Source organism: Rhagoletis zephyria, unplaced genomic scaffold (assembly GCF_001687245.7).
Source record: "Rhagoletis zephyria isolate East Lansing unplaced genomic scaffold, Rhagoletis_zephyria_1.1 Rzeph_scaffold_06165, whole genome shotgun sequence".
Lineage (NCBI taxonomy): Eukaryota > Metazoa > Arthropoda > Insecta > Diptera > Tephritidae > Rhagoletis > Rhagoletis zephyria.
In genome coordinates this window covers 4,184-29,445 of record NW_016163248.1, presented here as the reverse complement: position 1 = coordinate 29,445, position 25,262 = coordinate 4,184, and the positions used below count along the sequence as shown (strand labels likewise).

The following is a 25,262-nucleotide window of genomic DNA, read 5'->3' as shown; positions in this document are numbered from 1 at the left end:
CAGCAGAAAATACTCGTAGATATCGCCGCCTCCAATGCCATTTATGTCAAATTTATTAGTTAAGGATTTAAAAATAAACATACCAACGGATGTTCGTAATCAATTATATATGCAAGGCACATACAAAAGTTATAATCGAAATGTTAGTAGGAAGAAAAGAAAACATATATGTATCCATGTGCCTAAGTATGTACATATCTATACATGTATTTACATATAAATACATACATACATACATATATGTACATATATATTTGCTTCACATGCATGGGTACAGCTGTGGGCCAAAAATTAACACTGCATCAATGAAAGGAACTGATAACGTTTACTTATGTACATACATATGTATGTACATATGTACCTTAAACCGCCTGATGCTGCATACAAAGAAAAATCAGTTCTCCTTGCCCAAGCCAATTCTGTAGTATAGTGTGCATATTTTCGAACTTCCAACAAAATATTTTAGCTCAATTCAAGGCACTAAGTTGTAAACAAAAATTACATTGAAAAAAATTTCCCTAGAAACAGGGTAAAAAAAAAATCTAATTGCAAGCCTTTTTTTATTTTTGTTGCCATATTACAAATAGTTTAATTTTTGAGGCCGTTTAAGGAGTGTCTAATCAAAAGATGATATATCCACGTTACTTTACAGTACGAGCGAAATACTTAAACCCATGATTTGTCGTTGATTCACGAGTTTGTGTAGATTTAAAAAGCACGTTTGGCTTGTTATTTGAATTATTATTGCAGTTGTGCATCTGTTTACATTAGCTCTGATCCAGTACTCCATGAACTTACAGGTTTTTACACGAACTTGCAGGAAGTTACAGGAAAAATGATCCCGTACTCCAAATTCCTCCAAAATCCTGTAAATGAGAGCGATTTTTGGAGAGTTATGTAGAGAATGAAGTTGCAGTATTTTACCCGAACTTTTTCTTCTTGTAAAAACGTGAAAAGTATCAAGCGATCACTGGTTGACGTTTTTACTGGAAAAAATTATTTTTTTGTTCTCGTCCTTTTTGTTGTTACTCACTTTTTACTCTCACTTCAGAGAGTAATTTTGCTGTTTGACATTTTTACAGGATTTTACACGAAAAGTATTGGATCAGAGTTATTTTGTGCAGAACAGCTGATTGTTGTTTGGTACAAACAGAAGGTTGCATATCTCATATTTAAATAGCCTATATTGGCCATTTAGTACAGTTCAAATATATGATTATATGATCTGAAAACGAAATATTTTGCATTGTTTTTTTTGGCTTTCAAAGTGTTTTTCATGGCTTTTTTTTGTTTAATATATATTGTACGACAAAAACCATATGTATCCAAAATTTAAAATTTTGGGATTTTCTTTCCTATAACCAATCTTTTTGTATTGATGAATAAAAGAAAAATATTATTTAAAATTAACTTGCCTTTTATTTTACTAAAATTGAATAGGCTATAAAACTGCCAATTTATTTGGCTTTTTTGTATAAATGCTCATTACATAGTTTGACATTTTGCTGAATTTACCTTAGTTTCCATCAAAGTAATTTTAATTTACATCGTTATTGTTGTATACTTTATAAACCACATTAAAAAAAAATATGAACAAATTTTATATGAAAATCATTTCGAATATCAAAAAATCAATGCAAAATAATTCTATGAGTCACCGTATATATAGTATATGCATACTCTATGTACTAATATACTTAAGAAAGAATTGAGTTATATGCTATAGTATTGTGCAACTACTATTCCATGTGTATGTGAAATCCCCATCTCGGCAGCTAGGCTATTTAAAATGTTATACACGAACATATTTTGGTTTCCCCTTAAGGCTTACATTACAATCGAAAAGTTTAAAACGTTTTTTCTCGAATTTGCATTTATGTGTATGTATGTATGTATGTATGTAAGTAGTACCAACTTATTTGATAAACACGTTCGTTATTTGCTTCTGAGAACACCAGCATACAGTGATTTGACTTGTGGCATTGAACTGCCATTTCTAATGTAAAATTTGTCGCTGAATCCGAATATGAAATCAAACATTAAGAAAGTAGAACAGTTTTCGAGATATAGATATAAAAATGTCGCGGTTGGACAACTATATCTAAAGAAAATTGTAATTAAGTGACTGCACTTTTTTCAGGTCTCAAAAACCCGAATTTTGGGTATATCTCAAAAACGGTTCTACTACCTTACATTTTGAATTCGTATTCAGATTCAGCGGACATTTTTTTGATTTCTGTAAACTTGTGTGATGTAATTAGAAAAAATCGATTTTCTGAATTTTTACTTAAGTGCTTATGACTTCTACATTTTCAACTCAATTTGGATAGGTTAGGGTTTATTTTCTTCCCAAAAGATCACAATTTGACGTCCAGTAAAGAAACCGGAAGTAATAATGTTTTTTTTAAGACGAAATTTACAGAGTTTTTGTGAAATTTCGTTAAAAATTATGCAAACTTCTCGAAAAATTCACAAATAGCTCCTAAACCGACAGATTGAAAAGTGTTGCATACACTAAAAAAAACTTCGAAATTGGCTAACTACATCCGCAGATAATGACAGTTAATGAAATCACGCTTTTTCAAAATTCGAAAAAAGGAAATTTAGCTATATCTCGAAAACTGTTCTACTTGCTTAACATTTCATTTCGTATTCGGATTCAGGGGCAAGTTTTACATTAGAAATGGCAGTTAAATGCTATAGGTCGAAACATATTCTTAAATTATTGTAATAATTGGGTGTGCCCTAAACCAAGAAAACAGAGACAGAATTTGTTGTATGGCAGTACTTACACCGGTAAAATAAGTGTAAAAGAAGTGTGCAAGTTCAAGTTTAAATTTATATTTGCACATAAACATGTATGTAAGCATGTTTGTACATTATTACTCTATCCTATCCTACGTTGTTCACAGTCATAAATGCACGTATGATGGATTATAAACTTTTATCCATTTACAATTCGTCGCGTGGGTAAAAGATTGTCGTAAGCGTCATTCGTACGTGCGTAACATACGACAATCTTTTACCCAGGCGACGATATATGTATGTACGTATGCTGGAAGAACACCATAATCCCATTTTCTTTTTGTGTTCTTCTTTGTATTTATACTTAGAAAACAATCACTTACGGGCCAAAAGAAGGGGCTAGTATAAAATACATACATATATAATGTATGCAGTTTTATTTTGTATGTAAGCTCAGGAAATGAAGGGAAATGAATGCAGAATATGTAGTAAAGGATGACGTATTTTTAACCTCACCCACAATCCATCTGGGCTAGCCGTACATTTACAAATGTACATACATACATACATATTTATTTGCATAAAATATTAAAACGCTGCTGCAAATGCACCACAGCACTTGAGACCGGTTTAACCTCGAGATATTTATTTCAGGCGCACACTTCATAAAAAGTGAAATCTTGCCAGCGCTGCGGTTGGTATACTTTAACCATCGCTAAACAATGGCAATGCGCCTAAAAGTACGCTAAAAAAAGAAAACATTACTTCGGTGCTGTTGGTGTTGCTTGCACACAGAATGCGTTAGTTATTTTTTATTAAAATCCACTCCCATTCATGGCTATAGGCAAAACTACATACATATCGTAACCTTAATATAGAAAGGCCCTAACTCATATAGTCGTTGAAATGCAAAAAGCTGTAACTAACTTAAAATTTTTATTGTTTAAACTGACGTGCGGACTTATGATTCCATGAAATGCTTCTTAATAAATCAAAAAAGGAATTTTGTTTTTTTATTTAGTTAAAGCTTTTTTTATTTCAGCGACGATGTGAGATAGGGCCTTTCTATATTAAGGTACATCCATACATACCTAAAAAGTATGCAGTTGCTACACATCAGTTCCAATGATTGAGTCGCTTATAAATTTCGCGCACACTTTGTGTGTGAAACTTGGCAACAGCGCTTTGTGCTCCTTACAAATAAACACACACATTTTGTAGATTGTATGTATGTATGTATGTATGTAATGTGCTTGCACCGGTCTCCTTTTTTGCACGTTGGTAACGGCCGGGTTACTCAGCCCTGGGCTGGGCCACATGACGACGACCACCGGTGCGGCCAGTGACTGCACTGTGCGCTGTGCATGCCGGGTTGGGCTGGTGCATTGAGCGCATGCGTCAAAAAAATGTGCGCCGCTTCTCAGTTTTTTGTTTTGCCTTGAAGACAAACTGAGTCAATGCTTGCCGGAGCGAGGGTTGCGGTTGGACATACACATACATACTTATGTATAATTTATAGCCATATGATTTCCCGGCTTTTTGGTGTATGCCCTTTTTCGGCGAGAGAACTTGGCGCAGCAGCTATTGATTTTTTGATTTTGATTACCCACCAACATAAAATATGTATCTACATACATACATAGGTATGTGCATACTTCGATATAAACAAATATATATGTATGTATGTATACATACATACATATGTATGTGCATACATATCTACTTATTAACATAGTCTGGACTTTTTAAGCATACTTTATTAAAGTTGTCTCAAACACGTGCTATTACATCTCTGATTGATTCTTATTTCCAACTTTTGTAAAGACGATATCTGGGATATGAATATTGGTGAGGACAGTTTTGAAAACTTTTTTTCTTTTGATTGCATGTACAATTATGTATTCACATACATACATATGTATATTTATGTACTTTTTCATAAATCTTAAAAGTCGGATACCATTTGCTAGAAATATAAAATATATTTTACGGGAATGAACCTTTTATTAAGCACGTAAAAAACTGCCGTTATTCGTATTAATGTAGAATTTGGTACAAAAACTGTATAATTTTTGTAGCGGTATTAACGGGTTTTACATAAGTTCTACATGTTTTTTATGAGGTTGTTAACGATCAGCCCGCTTACATACTTACAACTTTAAAATAATTTATCTCGAAACCAATTTTTGAGAGTCGAAACACTTAAGTTTTTATTAGCTAGGCTTCTTTGGCTCTCATGGTCTAATATACTATCCATACATATGTGTGTAGGCATGTACCTTATCAGAAAAAAATGGTCGCCGTATACCCCTGATTTAAATACAATGCAAATGTTTAATGAACTTCCCGATACTGCCTATCATGGCCGTTTTAAGACTAGTATATAGTCTATAGGGACATATTCATAGTCAGAATAAAGTCGACTCTAAATTTCGGTGTGACATTAAAACTTTCCTCGCATTACCATTCGCGATACGGTCAGGTTGTAGGCATAGCTTAACGTTTTGCATTTTATCTACCGTGAATGGTGGCTGTTTTCCGATTATTGTCAGCCGGCGAACAGCTGTTCCGTTATCGAAGAAATGTTAGGTTGTGTTTTTCATTGATTGGATTGGAAAAAATGGCATTAACTAATTTATTAGTGAGAAACTATTTAAAAACTGTTATATGTAATAATAATCCTTTGCTAATAACTGCGCGCTTGGGGCACACAATACGTGGCAAACGGCCGGGAGTCGCTAGGTCATTGGAGCAACGTTTGCAGGGTATGTGACAGCTGCAGCGTGCTAGTGCCGTTTGTCCATCGAATGTTACGTATTAGCAAGTGTAATTAAATATTTTGTTTGTTTTTATTTCAGAGGAAAATGCTAAAGACCCCGAGCTAACCGCGCGTGTTAACATTGGGTTTCCACGTTTGAAACCTTCACGCTCTGAACAATTGAAGGAGCGCCTGGCGCACTTGAAAGCACAACGATCTAGCGAAGAAGTGGAGAAGTTGGCTCGCTCCAACAAATGTAGGAATTACACTCAGTTAAATGATTTCTTACAATAGTAAAACAATGCACTTTCAGTACTTATTGATCTGGATGAAGTACAGTCAGAATATCGGGCCACTAATGGACAATATGATTTGCGTGTGATTGCTGACCATTATGGCATTTTTGACGATTTATTCGGTTTGGCATATTTTGTGCCGCGCGTTGTATTAAATGTGAAGGTAAGTCCGCCATATATTAAATTAAAAAAAAGGATAACTAAATATTGCTGCAAATCTTCAAATTTTCAGTATCACATGGATGGCGATACACACGGCCTTGTTTATAATGGCAACGTCATAAAGCCTGCAGAGGCAGTAAGTGCGCCGGAGGTTACCTTCGATGGAACGATTGATCCAATAACAGGAAAGGCAAGTTAAATTTCAAATTTTTTCTCAACAAAAAGTGGTTTAATGGAAAACTTTTTCTTATCTAATCTATAATAACAACTTGCAGAAATCTGAAGGTGATTTTTTCTGGACGCTTGTTGCCTCTAACCCAGATGCACACTTTTCCGACAGTTCATCTGAATATGTACACTGGTTTATGTAAGGTTTTCAGGTGTTTGTTGCGAAATTGATTTAAAAAACTTATTTATCTTTAATTTTTTAGATCGAATATTCCAAATGGTGACGTTAAGAAGGGTGAAGTGCTCGTAGACTACTTACCACCTTTTCCACCAAAGGGCGTGGGCTATCAACGTATGATCTTTGTGCTGTACAAACAAAACGGCAAATTAGATTTCAGCAAATACAAGCTGCCTACGAGCGACAAGTATAATTTGGAGAAGCGTACATTTAAAACACTTGATTTCTATCGCGAACAGCAGGATAATATTACACCAGCTGGATTGGCATTTTTCCAAAGCGATTGGGATAGCTCACTTACAAAGTTCTACCACAATGCTTTGAGTAAGAATATCTCGCCCAAAATTACGCGTGTGTTAGTTTTCTCAAAAGTTTTCGATTTTTCTTAGATATGAAGGAGCCGATATTCGAATATGATTTCCCCAAGCCCTACCTGGCTGATCAGAAATTCTTCCCTCTTAAGCAGGCGTTTAATTTGTATCTGGATCGCCACCGTGACCCTAAGGAAGTTAACAAGGAATACCTAGAACGCAAATTAGCGAAAACGCATCCATTTGAAGGTCCCGAAAAACCGTTGCGTTTTCCAAATGCACATCCAATACGTGGTGTGCCTTCATGGTTAAAGACAGAAATACGCAAACGTCGATTGGGCATCGGGCGCATTAATGATTACAAATAAGCGATGTAATTCTAAATTTGGCGGTGTGTTTTACAGTTTAGAAAAAATATAGTAAACGTTAATTAAACTCTTATAAATATATGTGTGTTTTGAGCTAATGTGCAGGAAATTTGAACGCTTGTTCTGGAAAATTAAAATAAAATCGTTCCAATAATCGAGGGATCACTGTAGTAGGATCGCGGCTCAAAATTTAGCCGAAAATACCAGGCGCGCAGAAATGTGCAGCAAGAAATCCCGCACCATTCACAATTGATATCTGATCATTATTAGGCTGTGTTCACACGAGTTCATATGAGTTACGGTACACAATTTGTACCTAAATCTGCAATTGAAGACAAAATGCATATTTTGTAGCGCTTTAAAGCGAAAATGATAAAAAAATCATATAATTTTGACTACCGTACCATGCGGAAGCGGTCGTTTCATCTGTTCGCTATATAACTACATATTCATACACATTATCATGCATAGTCACTAGTAAAAGTTTATTATCAGGTTATTATTACATGTTATACATAAATAAATATTAACGTAAATTGGATTTAATCAAATTTTGGTTTTCTAATAGATAAAATCTATGTGGTTAAGTGGCCACATCACCACATACGTTACAACCGTTTACATAGCACATTCTCGTTATATTTTCGTTTTTTATATATGTATGTATAAACTCCTAAGGATTGCATTAAAATACTAACAAAAAAATTCTTACAAATAGAAAACTTTAATAGATATTTTTAATAAAAGTGCCTTTGCATAACAAGAATGCTTTAGATTATACAGGTGGTGTTAGGTATAAAAATAAAAACTCCATTTTCGATACTCGAATTTTTTGTTTGCTTTTATTTAAAATTAGTTTAAATTAATGTTAAACATTTTAATACTATCAACATTTCACTTCCCAATATTTGGCATATATTTTTTTTTATTGGTTTAAGGGGCTCCTTTCGGAAAAAGGAAGTGGAGTTTATATTTTCATACCCACACAAGTATAGAAACTTAAGAATTTGCATTAAAGATATCAAACAATTACATATTATTTTGTCAGTAACAAATATTTGGCACAATTGTTAATTGTATTAAATTGTCGTTCGTTAAAATGGTAATGCATCAATCACATATATTTCCAATACAAGTGAAAATTGTACAAACAAAATCTATTCATAGCTTGAAAGAGATGACACGCTTGGCGGTTCGACCGAAGCGAACTTAAAGCGACTTGAAAGCTTTATTTTTACAATATTACCCTGCGAAAGCCTTTGAAATCAGTGCTTTCGCGGTGCAAACCAGAGGGAAGAGTTAGAAAACTATTTTCCAGATTTTTGATCAGCGATGTCATAAACATAATGACGGTTAGTTCATTTCTTAAGGTGGAAATTTGTCTGCAGAAATATTAATTTCGCGACACCCTTAATTTTCAAACAGCATCTTGTTTTTTAACTTAGCTTTTTTATAACCGATTATAGTTCATCTTCAAAGGTACACATTATCAAGGGGCTGTCTTTATAGTATGTAATTAGAATTAAAACAAAAAAAATGTTAAAAGCAAAGAAATATGCAAGGTCATAGAAGTTCATAAACATTAACAAGAAATTATAAGTACTAAACTCAAATATTAAAGTCCGCCATTTGTTCGATTATTGGGTAATTATGCATTATACTAACAAAGTGGAGTTGATTTCATGAAAATCAGTCATTGCACTGAGCCTCTTATAAGTAGAAACAAGAACTAAAACCGAGGCTTGAAAACTTTCCCGCCAGCATCAAATTAAAGTTGTTAGCGAAGTTAAATAAAAAAAAAAAAAACGAAATAAAACTTCTTTCGTGGAATTAACAAAATTTATAGATATGCTTGCAGCACGACGCTCATGTGAATTGCTTAAAATTACGATGCAAAATTATACAACATCGTGCTTTTAATTTTTGCTCTAAATTAAGATTGTGCAAAATTGCGGTTATATTCTTATTTAAATATGCTTTTCTACTGGGTTAAATTCATTTAACAATTTGAATTATCAAGTTGAGAATTCGTTTTTCTTTTGGTTTTATCAGGCAGGTTCTGCCATTCTCTTGCGAGTGAATTTCAACCATAATCACTTTGAATTGAAATTGATTGGGGTTGAAATTCACTCGGAAGTGAATTGCATAACCTGCCTGTTTATGTATTTTTACTCAACTCTACTAATTTCACCTAGTTTATGAGGTTAATGTAGGTTCGTTCTTAAAAACTAAATTCGAATCCGGATTACCTATACTTTATACTGCCTTTTCAATGGCTTAAGTCTTGCCGCTTTCCTTTTTGCTTTATTTCAAATTTTAGTCGATTTTAAGTCTCCGCCTTGCCGTAGGAACCTGCTGCTGGCCGGTACATAGCCGGCAATGAGAGCACCTGTGGCAGATTAAATGCGTACTTTCGCTTACCGATATTCTTGAAGACATTGTCCATGCGTGTGCCCTCGCTAAGAACAAAACATAGATTATATATTCATAAAAAAAACATAAAATATTAAAACAGCAAAGTCCAATGGTCATACCTTCTCATCGTGCTCAGTACGTATGGCACACTTTTGGCAGGTAAATGGAATTCTTGAACCAATACTCGACACTGTTCCAATGTCACCGACATACCCGTACGGTCTTTGGCACTTTTGCATGAGGTAAAACGCAAGCCTGACATCAGACGGCAAGCATCTTCAGCCAAGTGTAAAATTTTCACATTTTTCGATACATTCGAACGCAGCTGCTCCTCCATAAAACCCAGTATGTTGGCAAGCGCTTGTGGTGCTGGCGGATGAGGTTCATGCTTGCTGGGCGTCTCTGGCTTAACCAGCTGCAACTTACGATATCGACTATAATACTGTTTCAGACGAACAAAGTTATCCCAATTGGAACGATGTTGTTCGCGTGTTTGACCTAGAGTCTCAGCCAGCGTAGCCTTTTCGTTAATTCCGATATTGAAGAACACCGGTGTTAGTTTGAATGTAAACGTCTCTTGAGTTGGCACGATAACATACACATGTTCCGGCACTGGCAGCAGCACATTCAATGCCTGTCGCGAACCTGTAACCCGTGGCAGGGGGGCCAGCGTGTGAGCATCGCTGCTGTACGTGGAAAGGTGGAGACGAGATGATTGAGTTTTAGTAAAATTTGAGATAGTACATAATTCTATGATATTCTTTTACTTTTGTGCGCTACTACGTATAAGCGTGAAATTCACTGCAGAAAGATCCTCGATGGCGACACACATATCACCCCACATATCCGTCTCATTGCCATATAGTGATAGCAGACCTTCAAAGTACGCCAGTGGTCCTAAATCCCTGAGTATCTTTATGAAGTTTTCCGTTATTTCAGTGCTCCATAATTTGGCCATCAGTGCACTGATGAGGGCAGTCAACTTTGAATAGCAACATTTGTTCATAAAAGTTAAAAATATTTTTAAGATTATGTATTAGCTTGCTGCAAATTGCTTACCGCTTGTGAAAAGCACACATCTCTGCGATACATAATTTCCAAATTTATGCTGTTGCGTTTCATATCTTGCTGCAGACGCTGCACAGAATGCATTAGACGCGCCGTCTTCAACAGGCCATCCATAGCGTGACGTAGTTTGCGCATTGAAGGCCGCAACTCGGAAGCCCAATCAGTGGTAAGCGATAAGTCGAGGCCTAAAATAGAGTTTATAAAATAAAAAAAAAAGATAATTTTCATCACATTCATCGACATCATTATTGATATCAAGATTGGTTTATTCATCCCCTTAGAGTATGTCACTAGCAATCTGTTTTTGTCTTTGCCCCGAGCGATTCGAGGACTTCGTTACGGCTCTGTTTTTTATTGACTATTGCAGTTGTGTGCTGTCAAAGGCAACCACTACAATTTTCGGCTAATCTACGGCCGGAACTGTATAGCCATCGACCCGTATGCCATCAGAGTAGCTTGACCTCTCTTATTCAGGTTGTAATAGTGGGGTTTCGTACGGAAAAGTGTTCGGTTTTGTACAGTGAAGAAGCTAGAAAGGTTTGAGGGATAAAGATTCACTTAGAACCGGGGAGTTTCGTTGTATAGAAATTAAAAATTGTAGTACTACAACACGTGTTGGAAGGCTGGACCAACACTCACATCAGACGTAATGACTCCCATAAGCAGCTAGCTCTCTTTTTAGGTGGCAACATTTTTAAAAACTTTTCGTTCGAATTTAATAGTCACTTTATGATTTTTACTTGTTTATCATAATAGTTGCTATTATTACATCCAGTTGGTTTTCAGCGAAAATTTAACATTCATTTCAATAGTATTATTGAGCTTAGTACCACGAATTTTTTTTTTTAGGAAAAAGGGAAACACCAGCAAAGTCTAAGCGGTAGAAGTTATAGCTGCTATTACGGAGATCAACACATCTCATCAGACCTCTTTCTCTGACTTCAGCAGGAATCGAACTCGCATCATCGATTAATTGACTAGTTGGTTCCAATGAACTTAAAAACTGGAAACCCCAAAAGTATTTTTCAAGGAACTTTCAAAAGCTAAGTAAAATTTTTGAGGTTTTCAAGACCTTTAAAATTTTTTAGGAATAAAAGATAAATTATTAAAAAAAATAATGTTCCCATGACCGGCGGAACATCCTAAATTTGCAACTGCAGCATTCCACAAAACTCTTTGGGAATTTGTATGCGGTTACAACAACAACAACCATAAAAAAGAAAAATAATTACAATACATTCACTTACCGTCCGTGAATTTGTTTCCTTTTTTCTGAGCCACGATGGTTTCCTTATCCGTCGTCGATTGTTGTGTTTGTGCTTCAACATCCTGCGTTAAGTCCAAAATCAATCCATTGCCATTTGCATTTGTCTGTTCACCTTCTGCGGCCCGATCAGTTTCTTCGATGTCAGCAACTTTAATTTGATTAACAACTAGATCTGGCGGGGCAGGCGAGTGCGTGAAGCCAGCGCGTTTCATATTAGTTTTTGGTTGCCTCAGACGTATTGCTGGGCTACCACAACGACCACAGAGAAATTTGATTTTACTAACCAGGCACATTACGCTCGCTTCGATGTTTAATTGTGTCAAATCGAGCGGTTCTGGCTCCTCAGTGGGCCGATAGTAATTAGCCGAAGGAGAAGAGCTCATAATTTTTGTGTCCAGAAAACTTCCATGGTTCAGTGTGGTCGCATTGTAGTCGACATCCAATTCAGGATCAATGTACGTATAGTAATGAGAGTTATTATCATTTGGAGTGAATGTTTGTGTCATGGCCGTATTATTGATGTTAGTTGACTGTTCAACATCAAAATCATCTAGATCAATTAACTGAAGTGTTGAACTGGCCCTTCGATTGTTGGCTTTCAAGTCATCCGCACCACAATAATTTCCTTCGTTAAACGCGATGTCAGTTGCAGTGTCATGCAGATGCACGGGCAGGGATTGGAATGTAGCTTCAGCTTCCGAATCATTGTCTGCTGTAGTTCCAGTATTTATAACCACCGTACGATTGCGCAGTTGTTCGTTGTATGTTTTTACAGTGCGATGTAGAGCGTGTAGGGCATTTATATCCATTGTCGAGGGTGAGGGACGCAGACAGAGGCTATTTGAACGCACCAGTGGGCGGCCAACACCCGTAGGCGTCTTTGTGCGAGGCCAGAGATCAGGTGGTGCAACAATGGGTGTGGCAAAATCTTCCAGTTCTGGTGATTTTAAATCCAAAGCGCAAAGTTGTTGTGTGATTTTACGAAATGGTGACATTGGCTGTGAAATTGAAACATTTTACTTCATTATACACACACACATATTTATCTTAAATCAACACCGAATACGATTTACCATTAACACATTATCTGGCTCCTCAATAATGCGATGTTGTTCCACAAATGCGAACGCTTCTTCCACCAGATTTGGCTCCCAAATATTTAACAGCGTTTTGGTTTTTGTAATCATTTCATTACATAAAGGCATCATGCCTTTCGGGTTTTTACTTTTCGCAAGGGAAAGTAGCTGTGACATTATTTCAACAATCTCTTTGCGCAGCTGCTTGATAGCCTGTACAGCGTCGTTGGCGGCCTGCACTTTGCATGCATTGCCCTGTTCGAATTTTGTTGGTGAATCTTTGGTTTCCTGCAGAAGTCTGTTAGACAAGTAAAATAAATTGCTGCAATTTCTTACTATCATCTGAATATCTTAAATTTATTTACTTTATAAGCCCCCCAGTGCGTCCTTTGCTTGCATGGCGTGTAAATGCGCCAACCGTTATAATATCCAACACACCCGAACGATTCAGCGTGTCGTTTTGTGCCCACATTCGTTGCAAATGCAAATTGACTGGCACAAATTCCAGTGATTCCTCAGTTTTTGCAGAAGAACGTTTGAAGTAAGGACCTACGGCATGAAAAGAGAATTAATGTAAAAAGTGTTCCAATGTAATAGCGTATAGATCTGTCTTCTTCTGTTGTTCTAAAAGTAAAGAGGCGCTCATGGAGATAAGCACATATCTAAAATAAATGAAATAAATTTACAAATTTCCAGTTACTCCGCTAGAAACAAATCTTTATATAAAAAATAAAAATCTAATAAAAAAGCACAGCAGGAAATAATGCTACTTTATTTTGGTCAGAGTGATTTTCAAAAAATATATGTATAGTAGCTCACCTTCATCCTTTGTAATTTGCTGAAGGTTTTGTTTCGCTTGCGAATAGTCTTTAAGCAATTTAAGATGTTTATCTAGCAAATCCATTTGACGACGTCGCCATTCGCCACCTAATTCGCCCATCCCTGAGATTTCTTGTAGGAGCTCCTTTTCTCGCAGAATCCATACAGAGCTGTAAATATTCCAACACAAAATAATACAGTGATCGCCTAATACAACGAATTTTTCGTTTAGCGAGCCACAAAAATTACATATCGCTCGCTTGCTGTGGAAAAACCACTATTATTTGGTTTCTTAATTTAGAAAAATTGTGTTTACATGCAATATTTTTTATTTTATTTTTTGTTGAGACTCTGTTTTATCAAGCGATAATAAACAAATTTTAGTATTGGATTAACTAACACATCAGTGCTCTTATGCAAAAGCTCACCAAAACAGCGCCTTTAACAAAATTTAGGTAAAAAAATATTTCAAGCACGAATTTACATATATCATTTCTTTGATTATCTTAAAACAGTGTGAGTATTAACCTACAAGAAGCTAACATCGACTGCTATTCGATATGACGAAATTTCGGCTTAGCGAATAAGCGTATGTGTAATTTTTTGTGTCCGACAATTTGTTTAAAATAAATGGAAAAATGTTTACTTACAGCAATTGCTGTGGTATTGTAAAACTATATTTACTCTCAAGCAGCGTCTCATGTACACTAATGTCGCCACCCATACTCGAGTGTAAACGATATGTGTGAATCTGAAGTAAAATAAAGACTTGATTTAAGGAGAAGGCGAACAAACGCTTAGGTACAGAAAACCTACCAAAGGATTTGCGAAGACAACTTGCAGAAGACCTTGAAAAGGTACAAATAACTTTACGCCTAACTTGGGTGGTAAAGATTGCGAACGCCGATGGCCTAAACAAAAAGTAAAAAATTTATTAAATCGAAATAAGATATAAGCTTAAATTCATAACAAATCACAATTACCTTTTGTCTGCTCTTCAAAAACCTGCGTAGTGGAACGTGGTGGCGATTGTCGATCCGTTTCTGGTGCCCATGAGGCAATAGTAATAAAACCACCTTCGCCATCTAGCGCCCGCAGGGGAATGCGAAACCGTGTAGCATCCTTTTTTTTTTTTTAAATGGGAACGTGAATTTAATAAAATTACTATGAAAACTATTCTGAATTTAAACACTAACTTGTATAACACCCACAGCTACTTCGGCATAGGCGAGTGGCACCGCAGTGTGTGACAATCGTTCGCGTACATCATAAACTGTAAAACGTAATAATGTGTCTGCTGTAAAACCATCGCTACGCCTAAATCGGATGGTGCACAAGAATTGTGGATTCGCAGAGCGCTCGACGATTTCGGTGCATGCAAAATCTCGCCATAGCAACGTATCACCGGTTAAGAGCGAAGAGCACACAACGCGTGTATTTGGTAGACGTCCGTGATCGCCACACGGCAAGCTATCACAGGATAAGGCAGACTCACAGATTGGTATCTCGGCGAGGTCTAAAGTCAACAATAAGCGAGGTGTAATTGAAAGTGGGGGAAGAGAGTGAGATAGATAGGAGAAAGATAAGACAGAAGTGAGAAACCAATATATTGTACATAAGTTGTTATAACCAACACGATGAGAGTAGGAAGGTTAGGGTAGAAATTAGTAAGTGCAGACAGAATTTTTAGTTAAAATAAAGGCAAAAACAATTTATTTGCTTTAGTATTTGATTTTTATTAAAGCAACTTACTTATTCATTTCTTGTAATTAAAATAGGTATTATACAACTAGTTACAGATAAGTAGATTCTTACAATCGAAATGGGTAGAAGAAATGCATGCGATGGCTTTTGTTGGTTGATAGCTAATGTAGTTACAAAATTTACAAAAAAAAAAGTATAATAAACCAAAACCAAAGCTCAACTAAGAGAAGTTCTGAGTGAAATTGTGCTTAGCACATAATCTTAATTCGATTATGTTGAAAAAAATGTTAAGACTTCGTAAAAATTAAAGTTAATAACGGATCTAATTTTGCTATCATTCAGGGACCGCAAGCAAGTAATAATTGGAATTAAAATTTGAACTACAAAAATCATTCTTATAGAGACAAAATGCCTGAGCAATGGGTACACCAACATAATCTCTACTACTCGACTATCTTTACCTGTATTAATTTGTATCTACATATCGGTGTTTCCAGAAAAAAATTAAAATTTCAAAATCTTTCTTATGGCATGTTTAGTTGAAACGTAATAAGACATAGGATTTGCAAAAAATGGAGCCGCTGGTGGCTCTGATGCCAAATAAAAAGTCTGTTCGACATAAAAAGCATGTTTTCTGTCCGCTAAAAATTCTCTCAACAATGGGCGCGTTACTTAAGAGCGAAATACACCACACAAGCGGTTTGACAAACCAAGCGAAATTTCCCTTTGCTTCAAGCCATTTGTGCTGTGTATGGGGGTGTTTGAAGGTTTGACGGCGGTATATTAAAAATAAAATAAGAAAAACTAAATTATAAATCCATATTTTTGGCTTTTTAATAGTGGGATATTTCAAAGTCCTTAAAAAAGCTTATATAACGTCGTAATTAGTACTTGGCATATTTTTTTCTTTTGAAAAAGGTTTTTTCCTCGAAATAACTTCCTGTGTTAAAAATATTTGTTTTCCCCTGTGCTTCAATACCCAAGTTCACTATGGGCACTTTTTGTAATTCCTAGACTAAGTTATGCGTAAAAAGACAAGAATTTCAAGCTTATAATCCAAATATTTAGGAAAGTATGTTTATATGTACAAGCTTATAGGGGTTAGGTAGTGCAATTAGATCTATATTAAAAATTCCATTTATAAGTTCAATGCTAACTTCACGACCTACTTTTGGATCAGATTTAAATACCTAAAATATTTTAAAAATAATCTCAGTTATTTCAATTAAGTGTATTAAAAAGGATTAACTGCGGGGCCAAAAAATATGTTTTTTTTTTCATTTGAAACTACGCTTAGTTCCAAATAGATATTTAATCTCCCTTTTTCTACGAGATCTTAAATTTAACTCAATATTTACATATGCAAGTTAATTGTATAAACTACTATAAAGCAATTAAAAACTATTACATTGCTATAAACAAAATATTCTTAAAATTGTATAAGATCACCTTCGTCCACTTTGACCGTTGCTGTGTTATGTATTGTTGCAGCTACACCACCAACAGCGCGGCCAGCATTAAATAGCAATGCATCACTAGCTGCAACCGTAGGTGGTACACCACGCTCGATGTGATTGCCCATTTTAATGGCAATTTGGTCTTGGAGATATTTAATTTGACGATCTAGATATGCATACGAGGCCAATTGAATGCACTTTACCCACTCCAAGCGCTCTTTGGCGGTACGTGTGGAAATGCGCTGTGAACTGCTACCTTCGAATTCTAAAAATTGTTTATGTAAAAATCTTACCATTAACCACAGCGCATTTAATTTAAGGTATAAATCGCACTTACCTAGAATGAAAGAAAAACCATCAAATTCCCGCTCTTCGTTGCGTATCAATGGTCGACAATTTTCAAGCACCAGCAGCCCAGAAGGTGGTGATTGTGGATCGTGATCTTTTAAATAGAACAGCAAATTGCCACGTAGTTTACACCAACGCGGATAGTTCACTAAAAGGGTGAAAAAAGAGGAATACATACATATGTATATTCAACTGTAAAATTGCCGTGCGATTTTTTTGTTGAAGCAATGCAGTGTTTTTTGAAAAGTCTATTAGAGCTTAAATGTGATGGAAGCACAATAACACAGGTTTACAAAAAAAAAAACAGTTATGCATATTAAACCAAACCTATGTATATATCCCTATGTTACTCGACACGCTGAATGCGAATCCGAGGTCCGTTAGCCTCCATCCAGTGCCGGATTTAGGATCCATGGGCCCTAGGCTCTTTCCGTGGTGCGGGCCCCCCTGGGAGTACTAAGGCAAACGGCGGGACACGGTTTCCCTTCAGACTTTGTACATTTTAAACAAAGTAAATTTCTTTTTGGTTTTGGTAGTAGGATAAATTGCAAGTTTCAAGTGGCTAAAACATAATTTGTTCTCGTTTCTTTTTGTAGCGCCGTACGCAACGTTGTCGAGAGGCCCCCTTTATTGATAAATGATCGCCTATATTCAACGAGTCTTAAAATTCTTAAATTTTGACAAATATTTTTTCCCACTATTTCTGAGATATTCGGTTGATATCGTACGCCGCTGATTTCTGATCAGCCAAGTCTACGCCGTCCATAGCATCGGGGCAGGCACATTTTCTCTTTCTACCGTCCTTCTGTTTTCTGTCGACATCTGCTATTATCGGTTTGTGACAATTAGACACAACAAGTACTCCCTTGAATCCATCCAGTGTATACATTGAAATCGTATGTATATAAACATTGAACTCGGTAGGACCTTGAGGATCAGTTACCAAAACTTGGGGATCCCTTTTTAAAGGCATATGAAACTTGGGATCGAAGTTGACGTCTTCTGTGGGATTAGTGCAGGTGGCAACGGCCGGTGCTTCACTCGCGTAATTATCGCATGACTATTCTTCCTGATCCATATTCGCATTTATGTTATCGGCAGCTTCTTCTTCGTCGTCAAATTCAGAAAAGGAAACATTTCTTTCATCTTCTGCAGTAGTGGCTTATGTTTTCAGCATCAAGAAAATGCTCATTGGTGCTCTCACATGGGCTAAAATCTTCATAAGCAGAATAGTCATACAGTATATCTGCCACCTCTTTTTTTAGTGCATATAAATTTAATTACGGTCTGAAATAATTTTCAATTTACATAAAAATTAGGTAAAAGGCGAACAGCATAACGCTAAGGCCTCCTCGTTAGCAGATCTTTCAAAAGACAGTAACGAGCTTTCAAGATAGTTGACAATTGTCTTACGAAAGACAAGTCGAGTTGAAAGACAGCTGCCAGAACTGCCCTGTTATACTGATTTGACAATATCTTATTTGAAAATTTGTCTTTAAAATTTTGCATACGATAGCCGAATGACAGAAAATAATGCGTGAAAGCTGTTTTATTAATTCACTTGCTTATTGCGCCATGAACCGCTACAAAACTTTAGATGCGCTTCAATTCTCTAAAACTTGCACGACAGCCACCGTTTTTTAATATTTACTTTATTTATGCTTTTTATAAATTATGTACTTATTTTAATTAAAAAAAGTTAAACTACGTTTTTTTATTGAAAAGTTGAATGTTGACAAATTCACTATTTTGACGAGCGAGGCGAACATCAAGTCGACGCGAAAATTTTATGTAGGCCGGCCTTTATACTCATAGAAAGTACAAAAGTTAATGAAAGTAACCCTTCAAATTTGTAATCACAATGCCTAGCCGCCGTGTACACGAAATGACTTTGCTTACTTTTTTCACTTTTTTCTTTCTTAATATAATTTTTTTAATTTTTCATGTGGCGCGGGCCCCTAGATTAGCGCCTATGTAGCCTATGCTTAAATCCGGCTCTGCCTCCATCACGTCAGTTGCGTGGTCAGTTGAAGGACAAGTAGGGAAAAATTCATTGAATAAACCTGAAAATGCATATATATGGCGTTTTAGATTCGCTGAACCCGAATTCGAGTTCCGTTGGCCGCCATAATGTCAGCTTCGAGGACATTTGAGGGTGAAATAGGACAAAAAATTTATATTTAATAAAAATATAAAAAAAAATTGTTTTTGTAGTCGCTGAATCCGAATATGGGGGTCGTCCCTTTATTCCTCAAGTACAAGGTCATGCGAGGGTCGAACTTCAGGAGAATTTTACTAAATTTTCGGGTTTATTCAATGAAGTTTTCCCTACTTGACCACGAACCTGACGTGATGGAAGCTAAGGGCCTCGGATTCGCATTCACGTTTGGTTTAAATGCATACACTTTTTTTTTTGTAAACTTGTGTAATTTAAGTAAAGGTAAACTATTTTACAAACCGACACCAAAATTTCCCTTTAAATATGTATGTGAGAAAGTGAGTATTTAGTGTAAGGTTAAATCAATATACCGATCAATAGTGCAGCGCAAGAATGGATATGTAGCTTTACACCACACTTATGTATGCACGTAGGTATTTTTGTGTGCGTTTTTATGAATTATAGTATAGTGTGCTTTAGGTGTGATAAAAATACTTTCTTTACCTATATTTTTTAAATGTTACAAAGAATATAACATGGTTTTTGTGTAAAAGAATTCGTTTATATGTGGAATTTGTTGCCCTGTTAAATATGAGAAAAAATAAATGATGGTTAAAATAATGAGCGTATAGGAAGTATTCATATATTTTAACTATTAAAAATGGTATCAGGATAATGAAAGGATTGTTTTACATATTTAGAGATCCGCAAACTGAAAAAAATATAAATACATATCTAAGCGTGCATATAAATATGTACATAAAATATACATGTGCTTGTACGTATGTACATACATATGTATGGAAAATCCATGATAAAAACATACCAAGGTATAACCGTTCTCTCAATTTGTCGGCCATGATTTTTTTTTGAAGTTTGCCAACATTTTAAAATCATATAAAAGTGAAAATAAAAAATTGAAATTGTTCGAAATTGTTGTTGCTTGAGATTGAAAATGAAAATGTGTGTGTGAGTTTGTGAGTAAATTTAAAAATTAAATTGTTTGGAAACGTCAAGAATTTTAAAAGTGACTCTCAGCGGTTCTACCTTACTATATTTTTATAATGGGAAAATCATATCTACAGACTGATAATAACATATTGTATAGTAATTGAAGTCAAAATTATCCCCGAATTCGTGCATTTTGACATAATGAGTTTCATTAAATATACATACATACATGAATCCAATAAATCAACAAGTAATTTTTAAGCAAAAAACAAAACCGTCTTCAATTCTCATATAAAAATTTAAGATTAACGTTAATTTCTTCGCGATCCAATTATCGTAACTAAACAAAATTAGTATGGGACCGCCCTCGAGGTGCCATCTTTCCGATCGAAATCGGTTAACGTGGCCCAAAGGTATGCGGTAACATACATAAAAAATAAAAATAAAAAATATATATATGTATATTCCGAAAAACTGATAACTTTCGCCTTTTTTTGAAATCGGTTAAAAATACAATATACCTTGATCATTTATCTAATCACGTATCACTAACACTAATAAAAGATTCGAATTACAGAATTCGAAAATTCCCAGTTGGCCACAGAGTGACAACGAGTTCGAATCGAGGTCGTTACGATGTCGGTCTGTTGAAGTCGTTTGGGTGAACTCTAAGCAACGTCGAAACGAAGTCGGTTTTTCCATACAAATCGCCACGTCGTTCCGACTTCGTTTTTTCCCATCGAGTAGAAGTTGTTACGACGTCGGCTGCCAACTATTCTTAGCCATGGGGATAAAAAAAGTGCCAAATATGGTGCCATTCCTTTTACACCTTCCTATTTAGCAATAAAATAAGAACCAAATTTCTAAAAGAAAAGTGCAATGCCAAAATTAGATAAACCAGTTGTATACACTTTAGAAATTAGAAAAATTTAGTTGAGATAAAGAATTACACGTAAATGATTTTACAAAAATTTATTGAAATATTACTATTTTTCAAAAGTATCATTTTGGCACTTTGTGCCAAATTTAAAATTTAAGTGCCATTTGAAGAAGAACAGGGCCAAAAATGGCACGGCTTGAGCCAAGTTGGCAGGTCTGCTGTTGAATTCGTTTGGCTGAACTCCAAACGACGTCAAATCAGATTTATTTTTTCCATACACAATTTTTACTTTAATGAGCTACAAAAGTGCTTTATATACTTTCTTATAATTGAACTATATTTTTTTTTTAATATTGCATACAATTTGAAATTGGATTTATGTATATGGTTTTTGTTAAAGATTTTGAGCATCGTTCTGCACTTCGCTAGTATATCGTTTTTGCGGTTCCCCGGCAAATCGTTTTTGAGACCCGCCGGGCAACTGTTGGCGAACGTCGCCGGCGAACAAATTGTTTACCAGAACGAGTCGGAAACGACGTCGATACGAAGTCGTTTGCAAATTGGGCTTCTGCTTAGTTTTAAGTAGAAATACTTATACATACATATTTTAGCATAAAAATACATAATTTTATTTTTACTTATCAACCTTTTTTTTTACTTATCAACCTATAGTTTTTGGGATTGACTGCATTCCATTTTAGCTTAACTAGTAAGTATTCAATTTTTTTCCATCTAGCTCAACTAGTAGGCATTCTATTTTTTCATTCCTACAACTAATAATTTTAACATGGAGATATCCTACGAAATGTTAATTGCCCGGCAATGTTATCAGCATCAACCAGTAGAATTACTATACTAACCTCATACAATTTAAAGGCAGTTATCGCTAATCTCATAACAAGTGAGTTTTAGCTGATGCCGGTTAATTAAGTTAGCTGCTAGAATGTTTATTTGAATTTTCATTTCAGGGTATGTATATAGTATTTACATATGCATCTAGCTTCTGTAATATTTCTTTAAGTAAAACAAAAATAATGTCCACGATTTATACCAAAATTCAATTATTTTTGCAAACTTTTTTACTCTTACCATCGGCACGACGAAAGAAGCCCTCTTGACGTTCGGTGACAATTAATAGTCCTTCCCTCTCAAATTTCGTTGCTGGATTTGAGGCTAATGCAGTTAAACCAGACTTATTGAATCGCATATTTTCAAATTTGTCACTGCTTCGTCACACTTTACCGCCAGTGTAGTTCACTTGAAAGTTAGTGTGGTTGTATTGCTGAAAATTGAAAATTAAATAAAAAATGTTGAAATTTTATTAACAAATTTGGACAAGAAAATTAAACTTAATGATACACTGTTGTTGTTAAAGTTTTATAATTGGGGGTATTGAAGAGTTATGATTCTTGGTAGAGTTTTTCTGGATAAAGTTAATAATGTACAACCGGCTAATTGACAGATTTTGTACTAGTACGTTGCCGACGGAAGGACGCAGTTTTATTCCTCGGCTACAACAGCATAAACCCAAACTTTTTATGCTACATATTAGAATCGTAATATTTAATGAGATTTTTGATGTGTTTTTTTTAATTTTTTTCAAAGATTGGTTTAAGAAAAACTTGAATAACTGGGCTAAAACTATTCCGATTTAGACTTATGAGATATCAGTGGAAAGGCATTTTCCCCACTATTTTTATTTCCTTGCAAAACAAAATCATTCACGTTCCAAAAATTTTTTTTTTTTTTCAATTACCGACCCATCTTAATTCAACTCTTGGAATGATGCTCATTTATCCCACCTTTCTCTTTCATACTTTTAATGAGTTTGTTTGAAAAAGTAAAAAAAACAGCATTACAAATCTTATTATTACGATTCCGTCGATTTTTTTTTTATGTTTTTATACAGATTGTTTTAGCTTAAAATATTTTGCTATCTAAAGGGAGTTTTTTTAATTATTTAAGAAACTATTTTTATTCATAAAAAGCTCTATTTTTGGAAGTATTTTCAAGACGGTCCAGCTCACGTAAATCTTAATATTTTTTCGAAATATAATAGATTTTATAATTCCAATGGAATTACAGTAACGATTTTTTTTTTCTATGGGAAGTGATGCAGTATAATGTACATATGTATGTTAATACAAACATAGTATAGTAAGTATTTGCAACAACTACAAGAGTGATTAAAGGTCAAAGTTCAAATTAAGAACTTTTTTAAAACAGAATTTCTCAAAACCCCTTCCATGGATTTTAATATCATTCGATAGAGAATTTAATTCTCTTTAAGTACTTATGGTACTTATGATATATATGCTTTGTACAGTTTTCACAAAAATCGAATTAATGTAAAAAATATATTTAAAAAAAACTACCAACCCATTTTTCTAAAATCACCTTATTAGTAATATGCAAAAGTTCTAGAATTAAATAGAAAATTTATCAAGCCTTCATTTGATATACTTCAGTATGCTGTCAATAGTCCTCACTTTACAAAGTATTTAAAAAAAAACTGCCCTGGTCCGACCAACGCCGGCTACGCTATCCACACTATTTGTATAACAATTACTAAAGAGAATTCTCCTTTCTGCTTAAAGTTAGGACTATTGACTGCGTACTATTTAATTCTAGAACTTTTGCATATACTAACATATGATTGATGACTTAACAAAAAATGGGTTTGAAAACATTTTTTTTTTAAATGTATTTTATAAATTCTAGAACTTTTGTATATACTAAATATAAATGTAAATGTGAGTTAATGTTAGCCAGGCATGTTGCAAACTGCTCTTAATAGGTTAGTTGATTTCCTGTTTTTTACCTTCCTTTTATTAACTCGGGATGTAACTATGTAATATTGATGCGCCTAAAAGATGCAGCGATTTCTCTTCTCAAGTTACGTACCTGATGACAGTACGAATGGCAATTATAATAGGGAGGTTTTAGTTTTTTAAACTATAATTTTATTAATTTAGTAATGTTTGATACTTAATTTAAGAATGTTTCAATTAATTTGGAAATAGTTTAATTTAATTTAAAAAAGGATGCGCTTAATTTCAAAATGGTTTCAGTTAAACTGGAAATGCTATAAAAACACCTTTCAGGGATCCACATATGTACATAAGCGGCTGTTTATTGATGTGCATGGCTGAGTCTATTTATTTCCACAGATAAGTCCATTTTCAATTCTACATACATACAAAATTAAATCCAATCGTTATCGCATATAAAGTCTTATCAACAACAACTTTGTATGTAAATAAATACTAAACGAATGTTCATACATACATACATATGTAGGTATAGTATTCGCACATTTATTTAACCCAAGCGCAAATTAAATACAACTAAACACAAACCATTGTTTTTGGGTTACTGGGCGGAGGCGAGCGGGCGAGGCTCTTGATACCCCACCCGCTAGAAAGAGCACAGTTCAAACCTTTTAAAAAGTCAAACCGGTCCCCTCGAACGCTTCCACAGACCCCTGGACAACCATTTAAAAATGAGGTAAAATTAGAATTTTGACACCTCGGATTACGCCGTCCATAGTATTTTTGCACAAAATACCTTTCCGCTTTGGCGGCCTTCGAATGCGATTAGTTAAATTTCGGTTAAGCGATCCACAGTATTTTTGCGCAGAACTCACTACAAAATTCACAAAAAAGTGCATATTTCAAACCCAATAAAAATAATATAATAAAAGATTGGCGCTTACACATATGTTAGTGTTTGGCCGAGCTTCTCCTCCGACTTGTGGCGTGCGCCTTGATGTTGTCACACAAAGCGGAGGGACCTACAGTTTTACGCCGACTCCGAACGGCGATTGTATTTTTGTGAGAAGCTGTTTTTCGTGGCAGAAATATACTCGGAGGTTTGCCATTGCCTGCCGAGGGACGACCGCTGTTAAGAAAAAACCTTTTTCTATATTTTTTTTGCGATGTTGCTTTGACCAGGGCTTGAACCCAGGTGCTGATGAGTGAAAGCGCGTACTGCTTACCACTACACCACAGCGGCCGACATTTCAAACCCAAGTTATTAATAAATTAGTGACCGAAAATTATAAAATTATTTTT

The 25,262-nt window shown here is 35.0% G+C and overlaps 2 protein-coding genes across 4 annotated transcripts; one reads left to right on the top strand and one right to left on the bottom strand.

Moving 5' to 3' along the window:
• The first annotated feature begins 5,294 nt into the window (after window positions 1-5,294).
• On the top strand, window positions 5,295-8,322 carry mRpL38 (mitochondrial ribosomal protein L38). The gene is made up of 7 exons (XM_017628733.1): window positions 5,295-5,510; window positions 5,604-5,759; window positions 5,817-5,962; window positions 6,032-6,151; window positions 6,237-6,328; window positions 6,393-6,691; window positions 6,757-8,322. The coding sequence occupies exons 1-7, from the start codon at window positions 5,366-5,368 to the stop codon at window positions 7,044-7,046; spliced, it is 1,248 nt and encodes a 415-aa protein (XP_017484222.1). The 5' UTR covers window positions 5,295-5,365; the 3' UTR covers window positions 7,047-8,322.
• An 869-nt stretch (window positions 8,323-9,191) lies between these two features.
• On the bottom strand, window positions 9,192-24,025 carry LOC108372919 (type I inositol 3,4-bisphosphate 4-phosphatase). 3 transcript variants are annotated; one of them, XM_017628731.1, is made up of 16 exons: window positions 23,587-24,025; window positions 22,279-22,471; window positions 17,190-17,348; window positions 16,845-17,117; window positions 14,888-15,207; window positions 14,675-14,813; window positions 14,508-14,602; window positions 14,342-14,442; window positions 13,692-13,861; window positions 13,238-13,421; window positions 12,870-13,170; window positions 11,777-12,794; window positions 10,521-10,714; window positions 10,229-10,443; window positions 9,581-10,147; window positions 9,192-9,505 (listed from the first exon to the last, which is right to left on the bottom strand). In XM_017628731.1, the coding sequence occupies exons 2-16, from the start codon at window positions 22,394-22,396 to the stop codon at window positions 9,373-9,375; spliced, it is 3,987 nt and encodes a 1,328-aa protein (XP_017484220.1). In that variant the 5' UTR covers window positions 22,397-22,471; window positions 23,587-24,025; the 3' UTR covers window positions 9,192-9,372. The 3 variants fall into 3 exon arrangements, with proteins under 3 accessions (XP_017484220.1, XP_017484219.1, XP_017484221.1); XM_017628730.1 differs by having other exon boundaries at window positions 23,569-23,590; XM_017628732.1 differs by having other exon boundaries at window positions 9,581-10,144; window positions 23,569-23,590.
• Between the last annotated feature and the right edge of the window lie 1,237 nt (window positions 24,026-25,262).